Below are 19535 nucleotides of genomic sequence, written 5' to 3' on the forward strand. Positions count from 1 at the left end.
GAAGAAAGAGGAGGATTTTTTTTAAAGTATCATCCTAAAAAGAATTCGTCATCTAAAAATACTTTCTCCAAGCAAGTTTTAACAAATGTAAGCTCTCTGAGTTTCCTGAAATGTATTTTGTAAAGACAGAAAATTAAAGTCAAGAGCTGCTAATTACAAACACTAAATCATATCTTTGTCTTGAACCTGGCAGATACACGTTGGAGCACCTACAGTTCTACCCAGAACATTGTTTCTGGTGTTCAGGTCTGAGGCTTTGAAGCAGTCTGCCCATTACATGTTGAATTGAATACTGCACTGTAATGAGAATGATTCACCCAGAATACACAGATGTGATTTTTTTGTTTGTTTCCTAAAGATGTTATGTTAGGTAAAACAAGATTCAAGCTAGGCAAAAAACAATTAAGCAGACATAGTTTATACATAAACCTTCTTGGAGTAAAGAAATGAATATTACTCTACCATTTTCATATCCCTGGAATGGATTAAACTTGGTCTGTCTCCCAGGATATCCCAAATTTTCACGTATTTGTCAGCAGATGATGTCACGAGGCACCCTTTAATCTGACTGCTTAGTTGTAGCCCTGGAAGATTAAGAGTGCAGCAGTGTGAGAGCACCAGATAATCATTATTTCACAGAGATGAGGATACACTGATGAGGACCAGATTCCATAGATTTTGTTCTTCCTCACCCCCAAAAAAAATGTGTCCCCCCCAAGTGAATAGATCTGTTTTGACATGCTTATTCATGATGTCCACTGAGAAAAGTTCACTCTTGTTAAAATACTTTGCTTACAGTGGCTTCTCAGAAGAGATTTGTTTCACGCGCCAGCCAGCCACGATTAGTATGCACAACTCTTATTTGGTAAGCAAGGAATCACTACCACCTCAGTCATATCAGTTAAAGACATCTTCCAGATGTGCCGCGCCACTGGGGACAAACACAACACACAGACAATTTACCTGACACCTCTTCATCGTGAGCTTTCAGAGTAAACAGTGGCTTATCAGAACGAGCATCCAGACAGTACACAAAGCCATCCTCTGTGCTTGCCTAAGGAAATCACAACATTTTGAAAACAAACAGCTGTAGTCACTCATTTGGAAAAAAGCTCCTATGGAATAATGCCCACCCACTAGTAAGTCTCTGATTTGAGACAGACTTACACTACTTCTTGGTAGGGCATGTTACACAGCGTACACAGGTCTGCATCCCCAAAGTCAGACTCCATCCAGCTGGTGCCTCAGCTATTTGACATCCCTGAACTATGCTGCAGGGACTTACATAGAAGTCTTAATCCTATACACGTTTCTTGAACTGTATTTTGAAGATGGTTGCACTACTAAGCTTGGCTTTCTTGTTAGGCAATGAAATACAAAGCCTTTAGCCTCTTAAGTGTCAGTTCAAACTTTCTGGAGCCATCCAGCGGCTGCATAATAGCCCTGTGGAAAGCTAAGTGTGATTATACCAAGAAAGATCTACATCATAAACCCAACATAACTGAGCAACTGCTTTTGTTGACTGTATACACAAAGCAACAGAGAACTAGACAGACATTGAGATAATAAAAAAGATTTGATTTTAAATCCTGTTTAAAAGTTTTATTATAAAAATCTCGACAAAACCAAGGTATTTTTACTCTATACCAGACAGGAGGACAGTGCCCTCTAGCGCTGATGTGAAACGCTGAATTAATATTCAGGATCTGAGTTAGCTACTTCTCAGCTGCAATTGCCTCATGACATGAAACACAACAGCAGCTATGCAAAGGAAAATACATCCCAGCCACTGAACACGGTAACGACATGGCAAAGATGCCACCTCTGGAGCAAAAATGCATCAGCATCCATTGCTTTTCCACTGTCATAATGAAAAGCAGATACCTGTAAGTAACTGACCTTGATACACTTGTTGAAAAAACTACCTAAAACCATCCTCCACCACACTGTATTTTTAAAATAAGCAACGCCAACAGTCCAACTGTCCATCAGGTCCACTATATGATTCAGAAACATTATGAACACAAAAATACAGGTTAAATGAAATGGCAACACTCAACAGACCAAGAATAGAAGAGCATGTACTCACCAAGAAATTACAAGGTGAAAAATGATTCCAGGTTACTCTTTCAACCTGACCACTAAACCGCCACATTCGATGGTTTTCTTGTGGGTTTCTGCAATCATACAGAACAGCTGATCTGGGGGAAAAAGGGATAGTAAATTAAGGAAAAAAAAAAAATAATGGCAGAATACTTTATGAAGTTTGTTTTACCACTGGCATATATAGAAGGTCCATGCAAACTACAATTCAAAAATTAAAATGGAAACAGCTTCACTACTTAGTCTTCCAACTCAGTAACAGATTAAAATTTCTCAGATAAGCACAAGCTTTTTCCATATGCTTCAAAGTTTCATCCTGGTTACAAACAGCCATTCTATTTAATCAAACAGAGCTCGGATTTGCTCAATACATAAGATACTTATCATACAGGAGACCATAATTATGCAAATATATCACTTAATTATGAACAGACTTCAATAAAGTAATGACTGTTCAAAATAATACACTAATTAGGAAATCAATTTGCAATACATATACAAACATTTTCAAATACGCTTTAATAAAAAAATTAATCTTTACAAGTGATTAGGGAAATGCTACTACAAAAAGGAGAAAAAACGATGGGAGTTAGTGGGTCCTCTGGGATTCTTTACAGGCTTGTGCTCAGCCCAGTGGCAGCAGAATCTGTCCCAAATCAAAAAGCTCCTGGATGCAAATGCAAGAAAGGAGCAATGATGTCACTCTCACAACATCTCACCACAATTTACATCCACAATGTAACCCACTTCCACTCTATCCTATAATTAAAGCCAAAGAAATGCGATCTAGATTTCTCAGCTCTTCTACCAGGCATTTTACAACAACAATTTTAGTACATATGCAATTTTTAATGGTCTGACTTTCAGGTTAGGAAGGCATCTGCCCACATTCATTGAATAGCATGTGGTCCCAGAAAGCTTTACAGGAAAAATCCACAAAGGCAGTCTACTAGTTTATAGACAGTACACTGGTTTATAGGTGTCCATGGGATCAAAGGGCTGGCTAAAAAGGGATCAAGAAGCTGGTCTCAGTGTTTGGACTTTTTTCATATTTTTACAGAAGGAAGCCTTGCGGGAGGAAAGTGGACAGAAGCAGGTTCCTAACAACAATAAAGGGGTTTTATCCTATAGTTTCACTTAAGCAGATGTAGCAAGAGCATAATTGAAGCCAGAGAACATAAAGGCTTGGCTGAAGATTGACAAGTCTATAAATATTTTAATGCAAGGAGAAAGTCTTAAAAGCTGAATAAAAAAATCAGTATAAGAAAATCACGGTTATAGAGCGAAATTAAAAAGTTGCCCCTGTGAGATGGGAGAACAGAGGGGAAATTTTTTGGATGGCAGGGCTTAAAACAACTGGCAGCTACAGAGCTAGTCCAAGTGTGCAGACACAAACCATTTCAGAGCATCTCCAGGCTGCAATCACGGGAGATAGCCTGTTAAATTTTGGTTATGGCATGCCTATCAATAGAGGCTGTATGGAGTGGACTGGGATTTGAGGGTCCCTCATGCCCCTACTCTGGTCTTACAGTTTGGCAAAACCTGGACAAGTTTTCACAGGGATGAGCAATGACACATTCCCAATGCAGAAAATGCCATAAGGCCAAATTAAGAAATAAATTCAGTTTGGTGCAGATACCCGGCACAGAAAATGTCAGTCCAGATGGTTATAGGATTTGGCTAGTCCTGAGAAAAGAGGTAAGGAAAACTAGATTTTGGCCACATACAAACCTGGCTACCTTGCTGGAAAAAAATAATGGCATTACTCAAATTTGGCACAGTTATAAGCAAATGAAAAAGAAAACGTGAGGCAACTTAACAGGCTTAATTCAATACTAATACCCCCCCTAGGTGTAACATTTGAAAATATTACCCTGACATACTTATCATAAGATCCAGAAATAAGGGTCTGAGTTTCAAACGGATGAAACTGCAACGTCTGGACCTAGATAACAGAAGATTTTATTTTTAAAAATAAGCAATGAGATGTAACACACACACATACAGGAACTTTCTTTGAACAAACAGAGCAAACCCCACCCTCCCCAAACCCAGCACATTTCCGCCCCCCCAAAACCCCTCCTGTTAAGCTTGTGGATACTCAGATTTCTCATAAAACAGTGCAAGAGATCACATTATTTTTATTTCAAACACCCCCACCCAGTGGAAACAAGATATTTTCCAATACAATTTAACTGAACAGAACCACATGCCCCCTTTCTGCCCTAGATATTAAAAAAAAATAAGCTGGAGGAGGTAAAAGAATATCTGCTTCCAGTTTGGGGAAAAATGCAGATGCTAGCAAAAAATGAAAATCAGGAATTTGCCAAGGGCAGTGACTTTGTTAACAGCAAAATAAGGTTACAGCTATTAATAACTAACTTTCAAATTTTAATTACTAGGAGATTATTTCTGAAGTACCCATCACTATGGTATTTTAGTATCATCTATTTTAAACCTTTCTTACCTAGAACAAACTGTAACCGACACTCATTGTTTCCTTAGAGAGTTACAGTTTGACCTATGCTCAGAGATCTATTTTTTGTAGCTTATACCAGCACTATTAGATTCCCAACCATCAGGGCTTTCACACAAAAGGCATTTTAAAAACTGCTGTAAATCTTCACAAACTTTCTAAAAGATAAGTTAAATAACACTTTAAAAAGCGAACACAGTGTTGTTCACAAAAGCAACTAATTCAGAAATTTAAAGAATTCTGCACACTTGTTAGAAAATTACAGAATTGTTGTTCTAAGGATTCACTACCAAGCAGCTAATTAAAAACTGCAGTTATTTTTTTCTCTGTATTTTACAGTGGAAGAAACATAGCAATTATGACATACCTTGTCTGTATGTAGCATCAGGCTGGCTGCTGGCTTACCCACAGACATATCCCACAAAATTACAGTATTGTCAGCAGACGCACTTGCTAAAACATTCCTGATAGTGGATCAAAAAACAAGTTTTGAAAATCTTTATACAGATACGAACAAATAATGGTCAAAAATCCAAAATACATACAGAGCCTGATTCTGAGATCAAGTACATGCTTGTCTATAGACTATATGTCTCAAACCTGAGGGATAACTCCCTGAAGGTAATTCTAAGTTACAAGGAAGGACTACAAACATACTAATATAATGTAATATAGTCTAACGCTTACTGTAACAACATTGACAGCTTTGCTTCTATTTCCCCCCGACACCACTTAAAATATCATTTACCGGAAAATTTCTCGAACAAAAAGCAAGAAAGGCTTTGAAGCACTTCCTTTCCTTTAAGATACTATTTTTAAATATTACCTGTGCAACTTAGTTCTGTTTGCATACACATACAGCCAAGAGCCAGACAAACCTGGTTTTAAAATATTTTGCTCTCTGAGTATTTATATAACTACTGAAGACCCAACACTACACACTTCATAGAATGCTGAAAGGAACCACTAACATTTTAGTTAAGTTTACAGACACCACATTTCAACTTAAATTTGACCGATTGTGTTAAGAGCGATAAACACACAGTTTAGAAGTTTAATCACAAAAAACTCAAAACTTTCCCAAAGGCCTGTCAAATACACAGTACAATTGCTACCATTGCTCTTAAAATCAGATCTATTACCCCAACATGTTGTTTCTGATTGAAACTGCTCCCCCCTCACCCTTTTCTTTTTATATTAACCAAGTGTTTCTGACTGACAGAGCTAACATTCTCCTGGAAACACTGTTCTTCCAAACAACGTTACAAGGGAAATTTAAGAAAATGCATAGTGAAGGCTATGAGAACATTTTACAGTAACACCATTATGACCTACAGGCAGAAAGTTATTTATAGAGAGCTGTCACAGCATGTCTTGCTTAAAAAACCCAAACAAACAACAACAAAACATTTAAATATAAGCTGCTTCAAAGTGTTCCTTGTTTTACCCATAAGGTTCCCACTTCAAGGCTGGTTTTATTTCCTGAAAGATCTACCAGTATCAATGAGTTCATAACTCCACATATTACAGAATTATGCATTCCAGACACTTAAATACTATAGCCATAATTTTTGTGACTTGTCTCTATATTCTCACCAGACAACCATTTCTAGGTACAAGAAAGCTACTCTTTTGTACGACTGATGGAATGATCACTATCACGCTCTGTGCATATATGTATAATTAAAGAACAACAGACAGCATGCTTTAAATTAAAAGTGCAATTTATGTACATTGACTGTGTGTCTATGTGGGTGTTTCCTTCTTCAGTATGTAGGTAAGAAAGTATTACAAGTGAAGGCTTACACCTGCTCATCAGGACTATGTGGAGTTGACTGTGTATCTTCAGAGGCATTTATGACAGCAGGAAAGAAAAAAAAGAAAAATAATCGCCTGTGTCTGACTGGAACAGTTTCAAGGCCCATGCTGGGATCCTCTGACAGCTGAACTGTTAACAACCACCTAAGTAATAAAAAACAGCAGCATCTTTACTTCAGTCAACACGCGTTGTCCTTGACCTCTCCCTCAAGGTGGGCCAGCTTTCTGTTGCTTCAATAGCAGCGCTTCATTGCCAGTTCATTCAGGCAACAGGGAATTCTCTGCCTAGGATAACTCGAGGGTCAGAGGCGTTTCTATAACTGTGCTATTAGGGCTTTTACACTCTCTTTTCTGTGCACAGCTCTGGGGCAAAAGCCAGAGGAGAAAAAAAAAAAAACCAGCATAGCAAGGACTTTCTTCTATAAATCTACTTCTCTCTGTTGAAATGGTGTTTTAGGTCATTGGAAGATCGGCACAGATCAGGACAGCCCTTCTGCTTCTCCAATTTGTGCATCTGACTTAAATGTAGCCGATTTATCAAACGGCTTAGACCCACCTTAGCCCTGCCCTCATCTGGACAACCTGCAAATAAAAAGTGATCTGTAGCAAAATACAGGTTTTCAAAAAAATAAATCAAGACTTCTAGTTAAAAAAAAAAGGGGGGGGGGGGGTGTTTTTGAGAATTGATTCATTTCAGCACTGCTTTCAAGTTCAATGTTATACTACACAAGATTTTGGATTTATGTGAAAAATGTATGCCAATTAAGTATGCAAATTTGTAACCATTCATTGTTATTCAAGTATTCTTTTACCTGCTTTGTTTATTCCATGAAAGATCAAGCACAGCATCAGTATGTCCTTTCACCGTCCCTTCTGAAGATAAACTCTGCGTATGCACATATAACATAAACAGACTTTTGAAAACTACAGCTTCAATGATAATCAAGCATTACAACACATTAGTATGAAATCCTTAATGCCTTCACAAACAACTTTATGTTTTAAATTATTCTCACTTGCTGCCACAAGGTTTTTGACAGAACTGTCTCTGCAGTACCCACACCTCGCCTCCTACCCCAGGTCTCAGATTGCTCCATTCACAGCTGGTGGGCTTACAGAACTGGTTACTCCCTTCAGGCTAGTAGAAGAAATTTCATTGTCTCCAGCTAATGTGCAGCTTCTTCAGCTTCTTTCTAAACACTCCTGGCAGTTCCCTCCCTCTCCTCCCAATTAACTGAGCTTTACCTCCTTGTAAATGCCAGCTCCTACAAATTCTAATTGAAAATGGTTAAGCTTCAAAGTTTCCTGCGACAGCAATTGGAAACCACCCATAAGCCACCCCATTCTTCTTCTGTTCTTAATTCCAGGCTTTAATTATCCATACAGAGAACAATTAGCATTTCAAATTGAGGTAACATTTATGAATGGTATCTTCAACAGCAATTCTGATAACTCAGTGATTTTCAGAAGCAAGTTTCACAGAACAAATTCCCCTTTCAAGGGTATTTTTTCTATTGTTTTTAAAACCAAAAGGTCTGAGAGCTCAAGAAGGAAACCCCCTTCACAATTACACAGAGTGGTTCTTTAGCTGACTAACATTGCAGTGCTCCTTTCTTTGGGAAACCAACATTAGCTATATACCCAGTGTTCACTATTTACTCTAGGGAGTCTTTAAGTACTTCCTGAAGCATCTACTATATGCAAAATCTAGAAAATTTAAGTTACATTATCTTCCATACTTTTTTTACATACCAAAGAATTTGGACAATTCGTAACAACACATTGAGGCATACAATGATGGTCAGATTCATCTCACATAACTTAGCATCCAGTCTAAACCTCAGTCTTCCTCTTCAGTAGTTCAGGTTTCCTCTGCAGTCCACTGAAAGAAACTGAGCCATCCTCTGGATGTGTCTCTATGCATTCACCTTAGACAATCTCAACTAGCTTAAAATATGCTTGAATTTTAGATAGATAAAGCTAACAGAGGTGAATCCTGAGTAAATGTATTTTACTAGTATCAACCTTGTCCTTTATTGCTCAATGCCTTTTCAACTCTCCAACTCACAGGAAAATACCAATTTCAACCTATCACAGATAACCATGATATTATCTTCTGTAACCTCTCTAAACACCATCTTTCAACATGACAGATGGAATTAAACCAGATTATCTATGATTTTTTCATTGTAGGAAAGAAAGTAATAACAACAGTATCCTTGCTCTAAGTTTCCTCCATCCAACCAGATAAACCGTTCTGCAATACTTACTTTCTTTACTTTCTTTTTCTTCTTTTTCTCTTTCTTGCTTCCAAGAGAAAAGACTGGTTCTAAGGATTCTACTATATCAAGGTCCCAAATGTCAATAACCGGGGTCATGTTACCCACTGCAACATAATTTCCTACAAGCAGAAACCCAAATGCAACCACAGTTATTTAGAGTTACGAAACAGCATACTTGGCAATCCAGCTGTTGCTTGTTTCTTTGATTAAGTAAAACTTACACTTACATGCCAGAATCTTCTATTTGAACATTTGATGTTTATAACTAACAAGGAGCAATTCAAAAATATCAACTGACAGCAGATGTTGCCAGAAGAAAATTTACTTGCTCTCCAATACACTTCCCCTTCAGTAAAAGTAACTGTTCAAAGAAGCTGTAAAAAGTTCCACGTTTTGTTTTTTTCACAAAAAAACCCCACCAAAAAAACCCAAACCAAAAACACGTTCCCTGTGCTATGGAAAAAAAAAATCTGTAACACACAGGAAAAAGGTTACTAAATACATAAGTATATATAAATTTTGCTGTGTTTTACAGTTAATCAACTGCATTGGCCATAATGAATTTGAACAAAAGCAACGTTTCATTTGCAAATGGAAAACAAAGCAGATTAGAGAAGAGCTTGCTCTGGTCTGCTAATTGACAGTAACTTAATTATTTGTAATAAAACCAGTGTTTTAGTCAAATCACTTGTTATGGCAGCATCACTAAGATGACTGTATCACCAAACCAAAAACCCTGATATTCAGTTTTTCCATCTTAGTATCTTGGTCTTATTTCTGTTCATACCACTGGAGGAAATTATTTAGTGACAACATTACATTTATATATACTTTTCAAATAAAAATTATTTAACTGGACATTTACAGTATCCTTTGTAATTTACCTAGTGATTCATCAGGACTAGGATCAAAATTCAACCACTCCAGACTTAGAGGGTAAGCAGGCAAGATAATATCATGATGTACATAAAATGAGTTCTCTTCATGATTATAAACTGAAAAAGAATTAAAGATATACAAAACATCAGTGAAGAGGAAAAGCAAGCAACTATAAACAGTTCATTTCTGCAAAAGGCAGATGTGGCAAACACTAAATTGTCAAGGAGATCTAGAATGAAAATTCGCAGTGTGTTCAGACTTCTAGTGTAGAGGCCAGAGCCTCCAAGTACTAATGTTACGCCTCACTGAATTACACAAAACAAACAACATTCTCCTGTGTACTTTAGATAAAGAAGTGACAAGTTCAGCAAAGCTTAGACACTTTATTCCTAGCATACTACACTACTTTGTTTGTAAGACCACTTCAAAATAGATGCTCCGTATCCACCACTTTCTACATCAGGATACATTAATGAAGGTTTAGACAGGTGTAATCAAAGGGGAAATGAAGGTAAAAGACAAACAGTTTTCAAATCAGAGGAAGCTGAAGTTACCTTCAGCAGGTTAACTGAGATACAGGAAGAGTTTTGGTAAAGCAACCATATACTAAACACTGCATTCCCTTTAGCCAGCTATTTTTCTCCTTATAATAAAAGAATTTACTAACTGGATAGCAGAGAAAACCCATTAATTATTTTATTAACACGGTATCATCACACACACACAAAATCACTGTGCCGTTTTTAAGCACGTGCTAGATGTTCAGATACTAACTAAAGTCTTCAGTTAACTAAGTAGTCTTAGTAGTTAACTAAGACAGGGCTACCCAATGTTATAAACTGCAGAAGCCTGTGCTATTGTTTTATAAGTTTATATTGGGAAAATAACACAGTTAATAAAATTTGTAAACACCTCCAGCTAGAGAAAATGCCAGATGCTGGTATCTGAAGAGATGCTTTCAAACACTTTGGTCTTGCTGTTTTCTTAAAACAGAATACTTTGCTTGAAGAAATATGTACCATAGCAGAAGTAGCCAGAAACATTCCCCAAAAGAACCACCCTAAGAAAAGATGGTAACTTCAGCACACTCAGTAGTACTCCTTGCTGCAACAGAGAAATTTTTTACACAGTAAAACTAAACCCATCCATAGAACAAGTGGTATTCAGACCTTATTAAGGATCATGTCTTCTAAAACTAAGATGATAAAGGCGCTGATTCTTCTACTCCTAGCAGTGGAAAGCCCATTTAAAGAAGCAAGGACAAAGCTGAAAGAAAAAAAGCCCCAAAACAACAAACCACTAGAAGAAGCTTGCACGATATGGAAAGTAAGACTGTTTGGAAGAAAGATCGTATGTTCAGAGAATAAAAATGCCATAGTGTTTTCTAAGTGCCATTAGAAATGAAATAAGGAAAGGAAATGCTATACAGCCTGAAAAAGGCACATTACCCTCTAAACAACAATAACTCCACATGAAATACTCCAGTTCTGGAAAGTGGCTAAAGCACCATGACATAAGGAAAGAGGACAAAACACACAGGGCAGATGGGGAGAAAAAAACCCTTTAAAAAACCAATCCTCTCCCCCTTCTACACAGCCATATGGAACAGGCTAGGCAAGACATATTCCCTGGATTCACTGTAAGGAACAAATCCTGTTTTACTTACCATGGACCTCCAAACTACAGTAGTCTTTATCAGCTCTGCCACAAAGGACAAGATTGTCACTGGGCTTAATCAAAAAGTCCTCCTCTTCATATTGATCCTGAACAGCAAAAAAGAGAGGACAACAGATGTTCAGCAAAGCACATAAGTACACAAAACTACACGTTCAAAAGGCTGAATCGGTAATAATTTTTAACCATACTCGAAAACACTCAAAACCCAACACCCTGCTGCCCACCTGCCTAAAACCATCTTACAGTGGTAAACAGAGAAAGGCAGGAACTGGACTCGATCATAGGGAGACTGTATAGTTATTACATAGATTGAAGGACTGTTTATGTGGACCTAGGTGGATTTAGAGAGAAGTTTAATTACCAAATATGAAACCATGTTTTGAGGCTACCATGATGCAGCCCATTGCTAAAAAGAAAATCACCACCCGGAGCCCACATACATAGCTTATTTCCCTTGTGCTCTCATGCCTTCAGCATTTACATAGCGTAACAACATTTTACACAATAAGCATACTGTAACTGCTCCTCACATCCAGGAAGCAATTCCAAGAACATTAAAGCATTGTCTACTTTCTGGAAAATATTTCCAGAAAAGTACTGCCTACAGCTATACTGGGCATTCAGCTGTACCAGAACAGATGTAACTTCTCATCTAATTTTCATTGTTACTGAGGAATTGAAGGCATTCAGGGAATTTTTGTTAGTGGAAAACTAAGAACTGTACATAAAAATCAATAGTCTTACACAAACAGAGTACCTTCCTTCAAATATACAACACATACAAGACTTCTTGGACTTCTTGTCACAAGCTTTTTTTTTTTTTAATTCACTTCAAGCATCTTTTCAATATTTGAATTCTATCAAGTACTGCAATTCTGCGAGTTAATCAACTTAATGTTACACAATACTTAGTCTTCAACAGTACTAGTAGTAAATACCAAAAAACAACATAAAATGCATGTTGAAGAACTAAAAAGTACTCTCAGAATTTGAGGAAAGGACTTGAGCTAGGAAGAAAAGCCTAAGAAAAAGGTGTTCACTTTTCCTGTGTCTGGAAGAAAGGTAGCTTTTTTGACACAGAATAAATGCAGCTCATATTCTGTCTAAATCCCTGTGTGAATACCTCTGACTAGAAAAATCACTTTTAAAGCATTTCTCACCTCTACTGGTACACAGGAGCAAGAAAAATCATCAATCAGTCAGTGGAACACAGAGAAAACATACAGTGCCCCAAAGTGCACATTGCAAGTGAACCCTTTTTAAAGATAAGACGTATGCCTTCCTCCTTGAGCTTTGTTACAGTATGTGAAGTCACCATAACAATTCCTTGTCTGAGACCACACGTTTGACAAAGTCCCCTGACACACAAACTAGACGCCGTGGTAGAAGCCTACAGCTACTCTTTTTCTTTCAATCTCACTAGCTTTGTAAAGAATCTGAAACAGTATAGAAAGGACAGCACCCAGAAAAATCTCAGAATCTTTATGCTTGGAAGAGGTCAAAAAAATTCATCTACTCCATCACCCTGCCCTAGATGATCGTAGTCTCTCCTGGTTGCTCTCTAGATTACATTGTCTCTTCTCACGCAACCTCACCTTGTAACTGATTTCTGTAATCTCTACATGTAAATTAAGTCAATCACAAATTGCAATCTATCCTTCTGAACTAAACTGCGGGATATTCTCTGGAATCTCTCCGTATCTTTTCTGAAGAGGCACCCAATATTCTAGCCAGGGCAATATCGATGTTAAGTAGAGTAGAAGGATTACCTCACGTCTTGCATGCTGCATCCCTGTTCACCAGAAAAAGACAAACAGGCAGCATAACAGGACAGCACTATTGACACAGTTAGCTTGTGCTAGACTACAGCCAGAGACTTCTTCACCCCCTGCAGAGCTCCAATAAAGCCAGCTCCTGTAAAGATGCGCCCCATCTGATACCTGATGGAAACTAATCCAGGCAGAAGCAGTCAACTCCACAGTATGCTGTGCATATATGCTTAACAGGGACATACTTCTTCATGCCATACCCCTAATTCGACATGTAGCCTGAGTCCACCTCAGCTTGGTTTCTCCCACAAACTGGTGGAAGGTGTAAGAGTCCTGCAATCTGGGAAGTTTTCTAACTTGGGTCATTAGTGGCCTGAGATTTGTTATTTCTTCAAGCATTTTCTGTGTCCTAGCAGATAGGTGACAAACCACTCCACATACAGAAGCACGTGGTTTAAATAATTAGCCAGTTCCCTTTAACATCTGACTTAAAAGTAAAAAGCTCACGTACAAGGACTGCACAAAGCAACCTTAAAAGGAAAGGGTTCCGTCTGACCAAAAATCTGGCACACCTTTAGAAAAGGACTGCAAGCACTGTTCATATTAAGTTCATGCTGTTTAAGATAAATTTAACATTTTTATAGTACTTACAGTGGTTTTTAGAGTGATGTAAGGATCATGATCATTACTCCCATATACTGCCAGAGTAGCCAAAGTGTCTCCAAGTTTTAGATCACCTAGATGGGAATTTCAGAACATTTTTTATCTGTCAATGACAGATGAAGTCAGAAACTCCTGCACCAATACCTGTATTACCTGTATTGCAAAATATCAGGAGTGGGCTAAATGAACTTCCAAGTTCCAAACATAAGAACCTCAGTAAGCTTAATTGCTTAGTGCTTTCAGGGACTTCTGCTGCTCTGCTTCAGCACTACAGCAGGGGGAGTGACAGCCTTTCCAACATGCTCTCAGTTCTATTGTCAGGGAGGGGGACAATAAATGACTTCCGAAACTGGGGCAAGCAGATAATTAAAAATGTGAATTTCCAGCATTTGAAACATAGCACTGTGTAGTTTTAGGATACTAATGTCTTAAGTACAACAAGAAGCAAAAACATTCTTCACTTACACTGCATATCTGACATTTAAGTTTTTCTCACCTGTGTGTTCCTCTTCATCATAATTTTCCAAATCATATTCATCCAGTTCATCATCAGACAGCTCTTCATTGTTATGAGAAGACTTAGCTCTGCCGGGAATGGCTACATTCGTGCCATGTTCCATCTGGCCTTCATCACTACCATCAGCGTCATCCCTGTTTAAAGATACACATCCCTGAGAAACTGCAACAGACATTTAGAATGCTTCCAAGTAATTGCTTAGGGGAGTGCTAACAAGATTTCAGCACACAGTCCTGGCTGTTCACACGGGTTTCAAGTCTTTACGCCAATAATTTGGAAATCCATTCACTCCTTTCCTATCTTTTCCCAAAGTACAAGGCACCATTATTCTCAGGCTTCCAGAGGAAGTTTTTCCTTGAACGTTTTCGTGACAAAATGTGGCACAAATTTTGCTTGACAGAACTAAGCGGTGTGCCTAAATCCCTTTCTCTTACCCTTTTTTTTTTGTGGATACAATGCTCTCAACCTCACCTCTGTGCATTCGCACGTGTCCAGTTCATTCCTTCTTTTTTTTTTTTCCCCCCCCCTGTCATGTGTGATGAGTCTTGCATTTCTTCAAGATTTTTAAGACTTCATTTCCTCATACTTCCCATACTTACATTAGAAGAAAACAGAACATAAAATTCACTAGGTAGGAACATATTGCAGATGATTACTTCTTATAGGGTAAACTATGCAACATCCAGAAAACTCAGAACTTTCGTAGCAGCAGTTCTGTACGCAAGGAATTCAGTAGAAGGAAGCGTACATTAAACATTGGCTGAGGACCTAACAGACATCTGAGATGTATCAATGGAACGTGCTCCATAGGAACTCATCCCTGCTGAATACACTGTATTTCTGTCCTTCTGCATGCAAAATTCCCAGGCATCAATGAGCCAAGATAGTTCTCACAGAAAATTATTTCTAAATTAAATATCAGAAACCTGTTTTTATAAACTGTTCAGTAATATAAGCACTTCACATTACCAGTTTTTTCCTTGTAACAAGATAATTAGAGACTCTAAACCTGAGTCCGATTTGTAATCTTTGCACTGCAAAAAAAAGTGACTGAAGTTGTAACAAATTGTACAATGTACCAGATGTTATAAAGAGATTATAACACCTTTGGCTGTTACAAGCAGTCTTTAAATTTCCATCCTTAAGTTTAACAGAATGCATAACAGAGAACACCTCAAATCTTTCCATGTTTTTGAAATTGCGAGAGAAAGGAAGCCACTCAAAAAAACCAGAAGCTCACATGCATAAAGGAGAAACAGGTAACACCACAGATAACAGAAACATTAAACACAATTGGTTAAGAAATTAACATAAAGTAAGAATCTTCCAAACATTTAAGATGATTATGGAACCATTAAAAAACAAGAACAGAACAAAACGCATTCTGGGACAAAACACTCTGTTCACCAATAAAGTCACAGATCCATCTAATAGAAATTGGGTGGATAATATTCACCCAACTGTAAAAGCTTTTACTGCTACCTACTGCATCTGTTCAATCATACGTACTGTGGTATAACCGCACACCCTACATAGCTGAAACAGAATCAGAAGCCTAAATCTATGAAGAGATCTAACTAAAAAGGACCAGAAAATGGAATAAGATCTCAATCCCTCATCCTTTTCTAGACAAAAGACAGCCCTTTCTTTATTGTCTTCCATAGATGTTTCCTAAATCTGTCACTTCTGTTATTCTTTTCATAAGTTTATTTACGTTCTTCTTCAAAGCAGAGCAGCAAAACCTAACACTCCTAACACAACTCCACAACTAAGGACTTTCAGTGCTGAGTGGAGAGTTTTGATGTCTCCAGTCTCATATGTGAACCATAAATACACCCCCGAGTGATGTTTTGCCTTTTTTGCCGAAGTGTAAATACCACATCATTCTGAGCTCCGCTGGGGCCTCCAGACTCGCTTAGGTCGTAACATCTCACCCTCAGTATCCACTTTTTCACCGTCGGTTTGGGACTTCCATCTTGGTTTGCCACATCTCCAAAGCACCCATGGTCACAAACCCAACTTCTTACTTCTCACTCGAGGCGGGAACGCCAACTCCAGCCAGGACCGGGCCCCAGGAGGTTCTCTGTGGACTTCACCCGAAACGCTCCTCCAGTCTGACAGCACACGCTCGACAACGGCAGAACCGCAGGGGAACACAACCCCTGCTGGCGTACCCACGACGAAAGCAGGATATGTGCTCCATCCCACGTCTCTCCTTTGGCTCTCCGGACGAAGGACCTTCCCGGGCTCACCTGGACGCAGCCGCTTCAGGAAGAAACTCGGTGCTGGCTGGCGCCCATCTCCATGCCTCGCTGCCTCTCCCCAAGCCGGGCCTTCAGCGACCACCACCCCCCCGCCTCGGGTTCTACGGTGCGGGCCGGTGCCCGCGCTCTCCCGGAGCCCGGAGGAACCCCCTCCCCTCCCCTCCGCAGACTCTGTCAGCGTCGAGGCCCGTCCCGACCCCCCCCCCCGCCTCACCCCAGCCTGTCCTGGGCCTCCTCGATGAGACGCTTCAGCTCCTCCTCGCTGAGCTGCACCTGCGGGGCGGACACAGAGCGGGCTGAGGGGGGCGCCGGGGGGCGGCGGGGGGTTTGGGGGGGGGGGGTCCCCCTCAGCCCGGCCCCCCCCCCGCCCTCACCTTGTCCGGCGTTTCCTTGGCAACGCCGCACCGCACCCAGGCGGCGCACGTCACGGGGCAGCTCATGGCGGCGGCGGCGGACACAGAGCGCTGCGGGACGGCACGTGCGAGCGGCTCCGGCGCGCCCCGAGTGACGTAATGGGGGCGGCTCCGCTTGCCACAGCGGAGAAAAACGGAAGGGGCGGAGACGGAGCCGCGTGAGGTCATCTCTGAGCGCCGGGAAAAACCCGGAAGGAGGGGCGGGGAGTGGCTACAGAGGGGAGGAGGCCGTTGGCCTGCGGCGGGGGGCGGTGCCTGCGAGTGGAGGGGGGCGGTGCTTGCGGGGGGGGCGGTGCTTGCGGGGGGGCGGTGCTTGCGGGGGGCGGTGCCCGCGCGGCGGTTGAAGGGGCGGCGCGCGGGTGACCGTTATCTCCTCAGAGCCCGGCTGGGCTGCCCCTGGGCCGAGGGGTGACAAACGCTCGGTTTCTGACTGAATTTGGTGGGAGACCGATCGCCTTCAGGAGCAGTTGCTCTGGTTTTCATAAAATTAGCTGCAGAAGGGTGCGTAGTTGCTTCTCTTAATTAGCCCAGGCTGTCACACTCGGTACCCCTGCCATCTTTAGCCAGAGCTGGGACCAGCTGGAGCTCCCAAGACACATTTCGTACCAGAAATTAACGCTTTGCCGTGTAATAGGTCCTTGCACAACTGCTCCTCCTGGGTGCTCAGGTAAAGCAACGAGCTGCCCCGTTTCCAGGCTCTTCAAGTCCTTTGCTTCCCGGACCAGATCACAGCTTCCCCCGCTTGTGGAGAAAGACCTGCCCCGCTGATGTTTGCATCCCCTTTGGCTCCGAAATATCACAGCAGCAATCCACCAAATTTAAAGGCTTAGAAAAACCTTTTTGTTACTGGCCTCTAAAATTTATCCAAGGAAAAGAAACCGGTGCAGAGAGTCAACAGCGAGAGGGAGTTGCAGGAAGTCGTGAGGGACTGGCATCCTCACAGGAGGTGCTGCTTTTTGCCCGCCCAAATGTCAGCATCCTGTACTAGCTAACTCATTAAATCAAAGAAAATGGATAAAATGCCAGCTAGAATATACAGGAAGGTAGTCTTTTACTAACAAACACGCAGAAATCACTGCTGTTTCCACCACTGAAATCTTAATTCAGGGGATAACTGCAAATTACATAGATGGGAAGCTGAGGTTAGGGGAAGGAGCATTTCTCATGGTGAAGCTCAAGGACTTTGCAACCAAACTTCAGCTTGGCAGATAGGATGGCTATGTTAGTTCATCCACATGCCACTAGACAGCACCACTGTAGCATTTTCATTATTTCATTATCTTGATTCTTCTGTGGTTCTGGAGTGAGAGAGAAATAAATATTTATCAAAATATTACTACCTCTTCACTACCCTGTTCATTTCACCGTTTGCTGCATTTTGTCTTAATGTAGACACAAACATACCAAGGCAAAAGCTGTATCTTTCTGGCTATTCCTTGTAGTACCCTGTAGCACGGGCATCCTAGTCCTACCTGGGGTCTAAATAATTACCAATCTTGCATTTTGGTACGCTTACCTTTTTGCTGGGCTGTTATTATTTGCTTTGCTGGTCACCTTCTTTTACAGTGTCCACAAAATCCTTCTTGTCCTCCCACGCATGAGTTGGCTACAGTTTGACTGTCAGTCTTTCTCTGGATTCAGAGGGAAGTTTTGTGTAAGCGGATACTATTCCCAACAGACAGGCAGAGGGGAGCATTATGCAGCCAAGAGGAGGAAAGCAAGGTTACTTTCCAGTGGCTGTGGTTCCTGGATATGTTTTTTTGCAGATACATACATTTATAGTGTGGAGGTTTGCACAAGAAAGACTTGAGCTAGACTTGTTTTTACTGAAGCAATACCCAGAGGGGGCACACATGCTCTACCTTCCCTCCCACCATGTACATAATCACAAAATAGCAGTGTACTGTGGCGAGGCTCAACAACAGAAGTACCAAAAAAAGAGACTTGGAGAAGGAGGAAGGAGGGAAAATAGGTAGCAAATGTGCATCTGGATATCACAGCTGAGAGAACTGCAGTTAGTAGTAATAATTTTTCTTCTCTTTTGAGACCCAGTCCATAAATGCTGGGTGATTCCAATACTTCTCTCCATCATACACTTGCTGGGGATGTGGACCTGGGTCTCAGGGTCTTCTTAACAAAAGAAAGACTGTTCTATTAAATATATTACTGCTCCACGGTGCCTTGGCAATTGCAGAGGTGGGGTTGAAAGAGTAGTGCCCCAGGCAGGACGCTCCCTGCAGACACCTGAGATGATAGGAACTGACAGTAACTGAAATCCAGTACAGCCCACTCACCCCAAGGAACCAGCCAGGACAACTCATAGGTCATAACACACCAGTAAAAAATGGGCTTCTTGGTATTTAGTGTCCAAAGATGACTCAGCCACAGAGGTGCAAGGATTAGGAAAGAAAGCAGATGTTCATTTCTTAATTTGGATGGAATTCTGACACAAAGATTGGAGGAATTTTGGGATGAACCCAAAGACCTGTCCTAATTGGGAATGAAGCTGTAGAGCTGACAGAAGTCTCTCTGAATCTCTGCTAGGTGGAAGAAATGGCCATGAAGAAATATATGTGCAACAGGAGATAAGGACTCAAATGGCTGTCCCAGGAAGGGTGCGAGGACCAAGTTCAGATCCTGTGGAAATAAAAGGTCTCTGACCAGACGAACTGTC

General features: G+C 40.6%; 1 protein-coding gene across 4 annotated transcripts in view; it reads right to left on the reverse strand.

Moving 5' to 3' along the window:
• PWP1 (PWP1 homolog, endonuclein) overlaps positions 1 to 16960 on the reverse strand; it is a 20323-nt gene extending 3363 nt beyond the window's left edge. For 2 of the 4 annotated variants that reach the window (XM_030040721.2, XM_030040719.2), the window contains exons 1-13: positions 16823 to 16960; positions 16663 to 16721; positions 14164 to 14318; positions 13656 to 13741; positions 11225 to 11321; positions 9564 to 9674; positions 8668 to 8798; positions 7210 to 7283; positions 4947 to 5043; positions 3987 to 4048; positions 2090 to 2201; positions 964 to 1054; positions 463 to 584 (exon numbers count right to left, since the gene is read on the reverse strand). In XM_030040721.2, coding sequence (XP_029896581.1) covers positions 463 to 584; positions 964 to 1054; positions 2090 to 2201; positions 3987 to 4048; positions 4947 to 5043; positions 7210 to 7283; positions 8668 to 8798; positions 9564 to 9674; positions 11225 to 11321; positions 13656 to 13741; positions 14164 to 14318; positions 16663 to 16721; positions 16823 to 16888 — 1263 coding nt within the window. In that variant the 5' untranslated portion in view covers positions 16889 to 16960. Of the gene's footprint in view, positions 1 to 462; positions 585 to 963; positions 1055 to 2089; positions 2202 to 3986; positions 4049 to 4946; positions 5044 to 7209; positions 7284 to 8667; positions 8799 to 9563; positions 9675 to 11224; positions 11322 to 13655; positions 13742 to 14163; positions 14319 to 16061; positions 16533 to 16662; positions 16722 to 16822 lie in introns of those variants that run through there. The other 2 variants (XM_030040722.2, XM_041129600.1) reach the window with 2 other exon arrangements.
• Positions 16961 to 19535: the final 2575 nt, after the last annotated feature.

Source organism: Aquila chrysaetos, chromosome 17, assembly GCF_900496995.4.
Source record: "Aquila chrysaetos chrysaetos chromosome 17, bAquChr1.4, whole genome shotgun sequence".
Lineage (NCBI taxonomy): Eukaryota > Metazoa > Chordata > Aves > Accipitriformes > Accipitridae > Aquila > Aquila chrysaetos.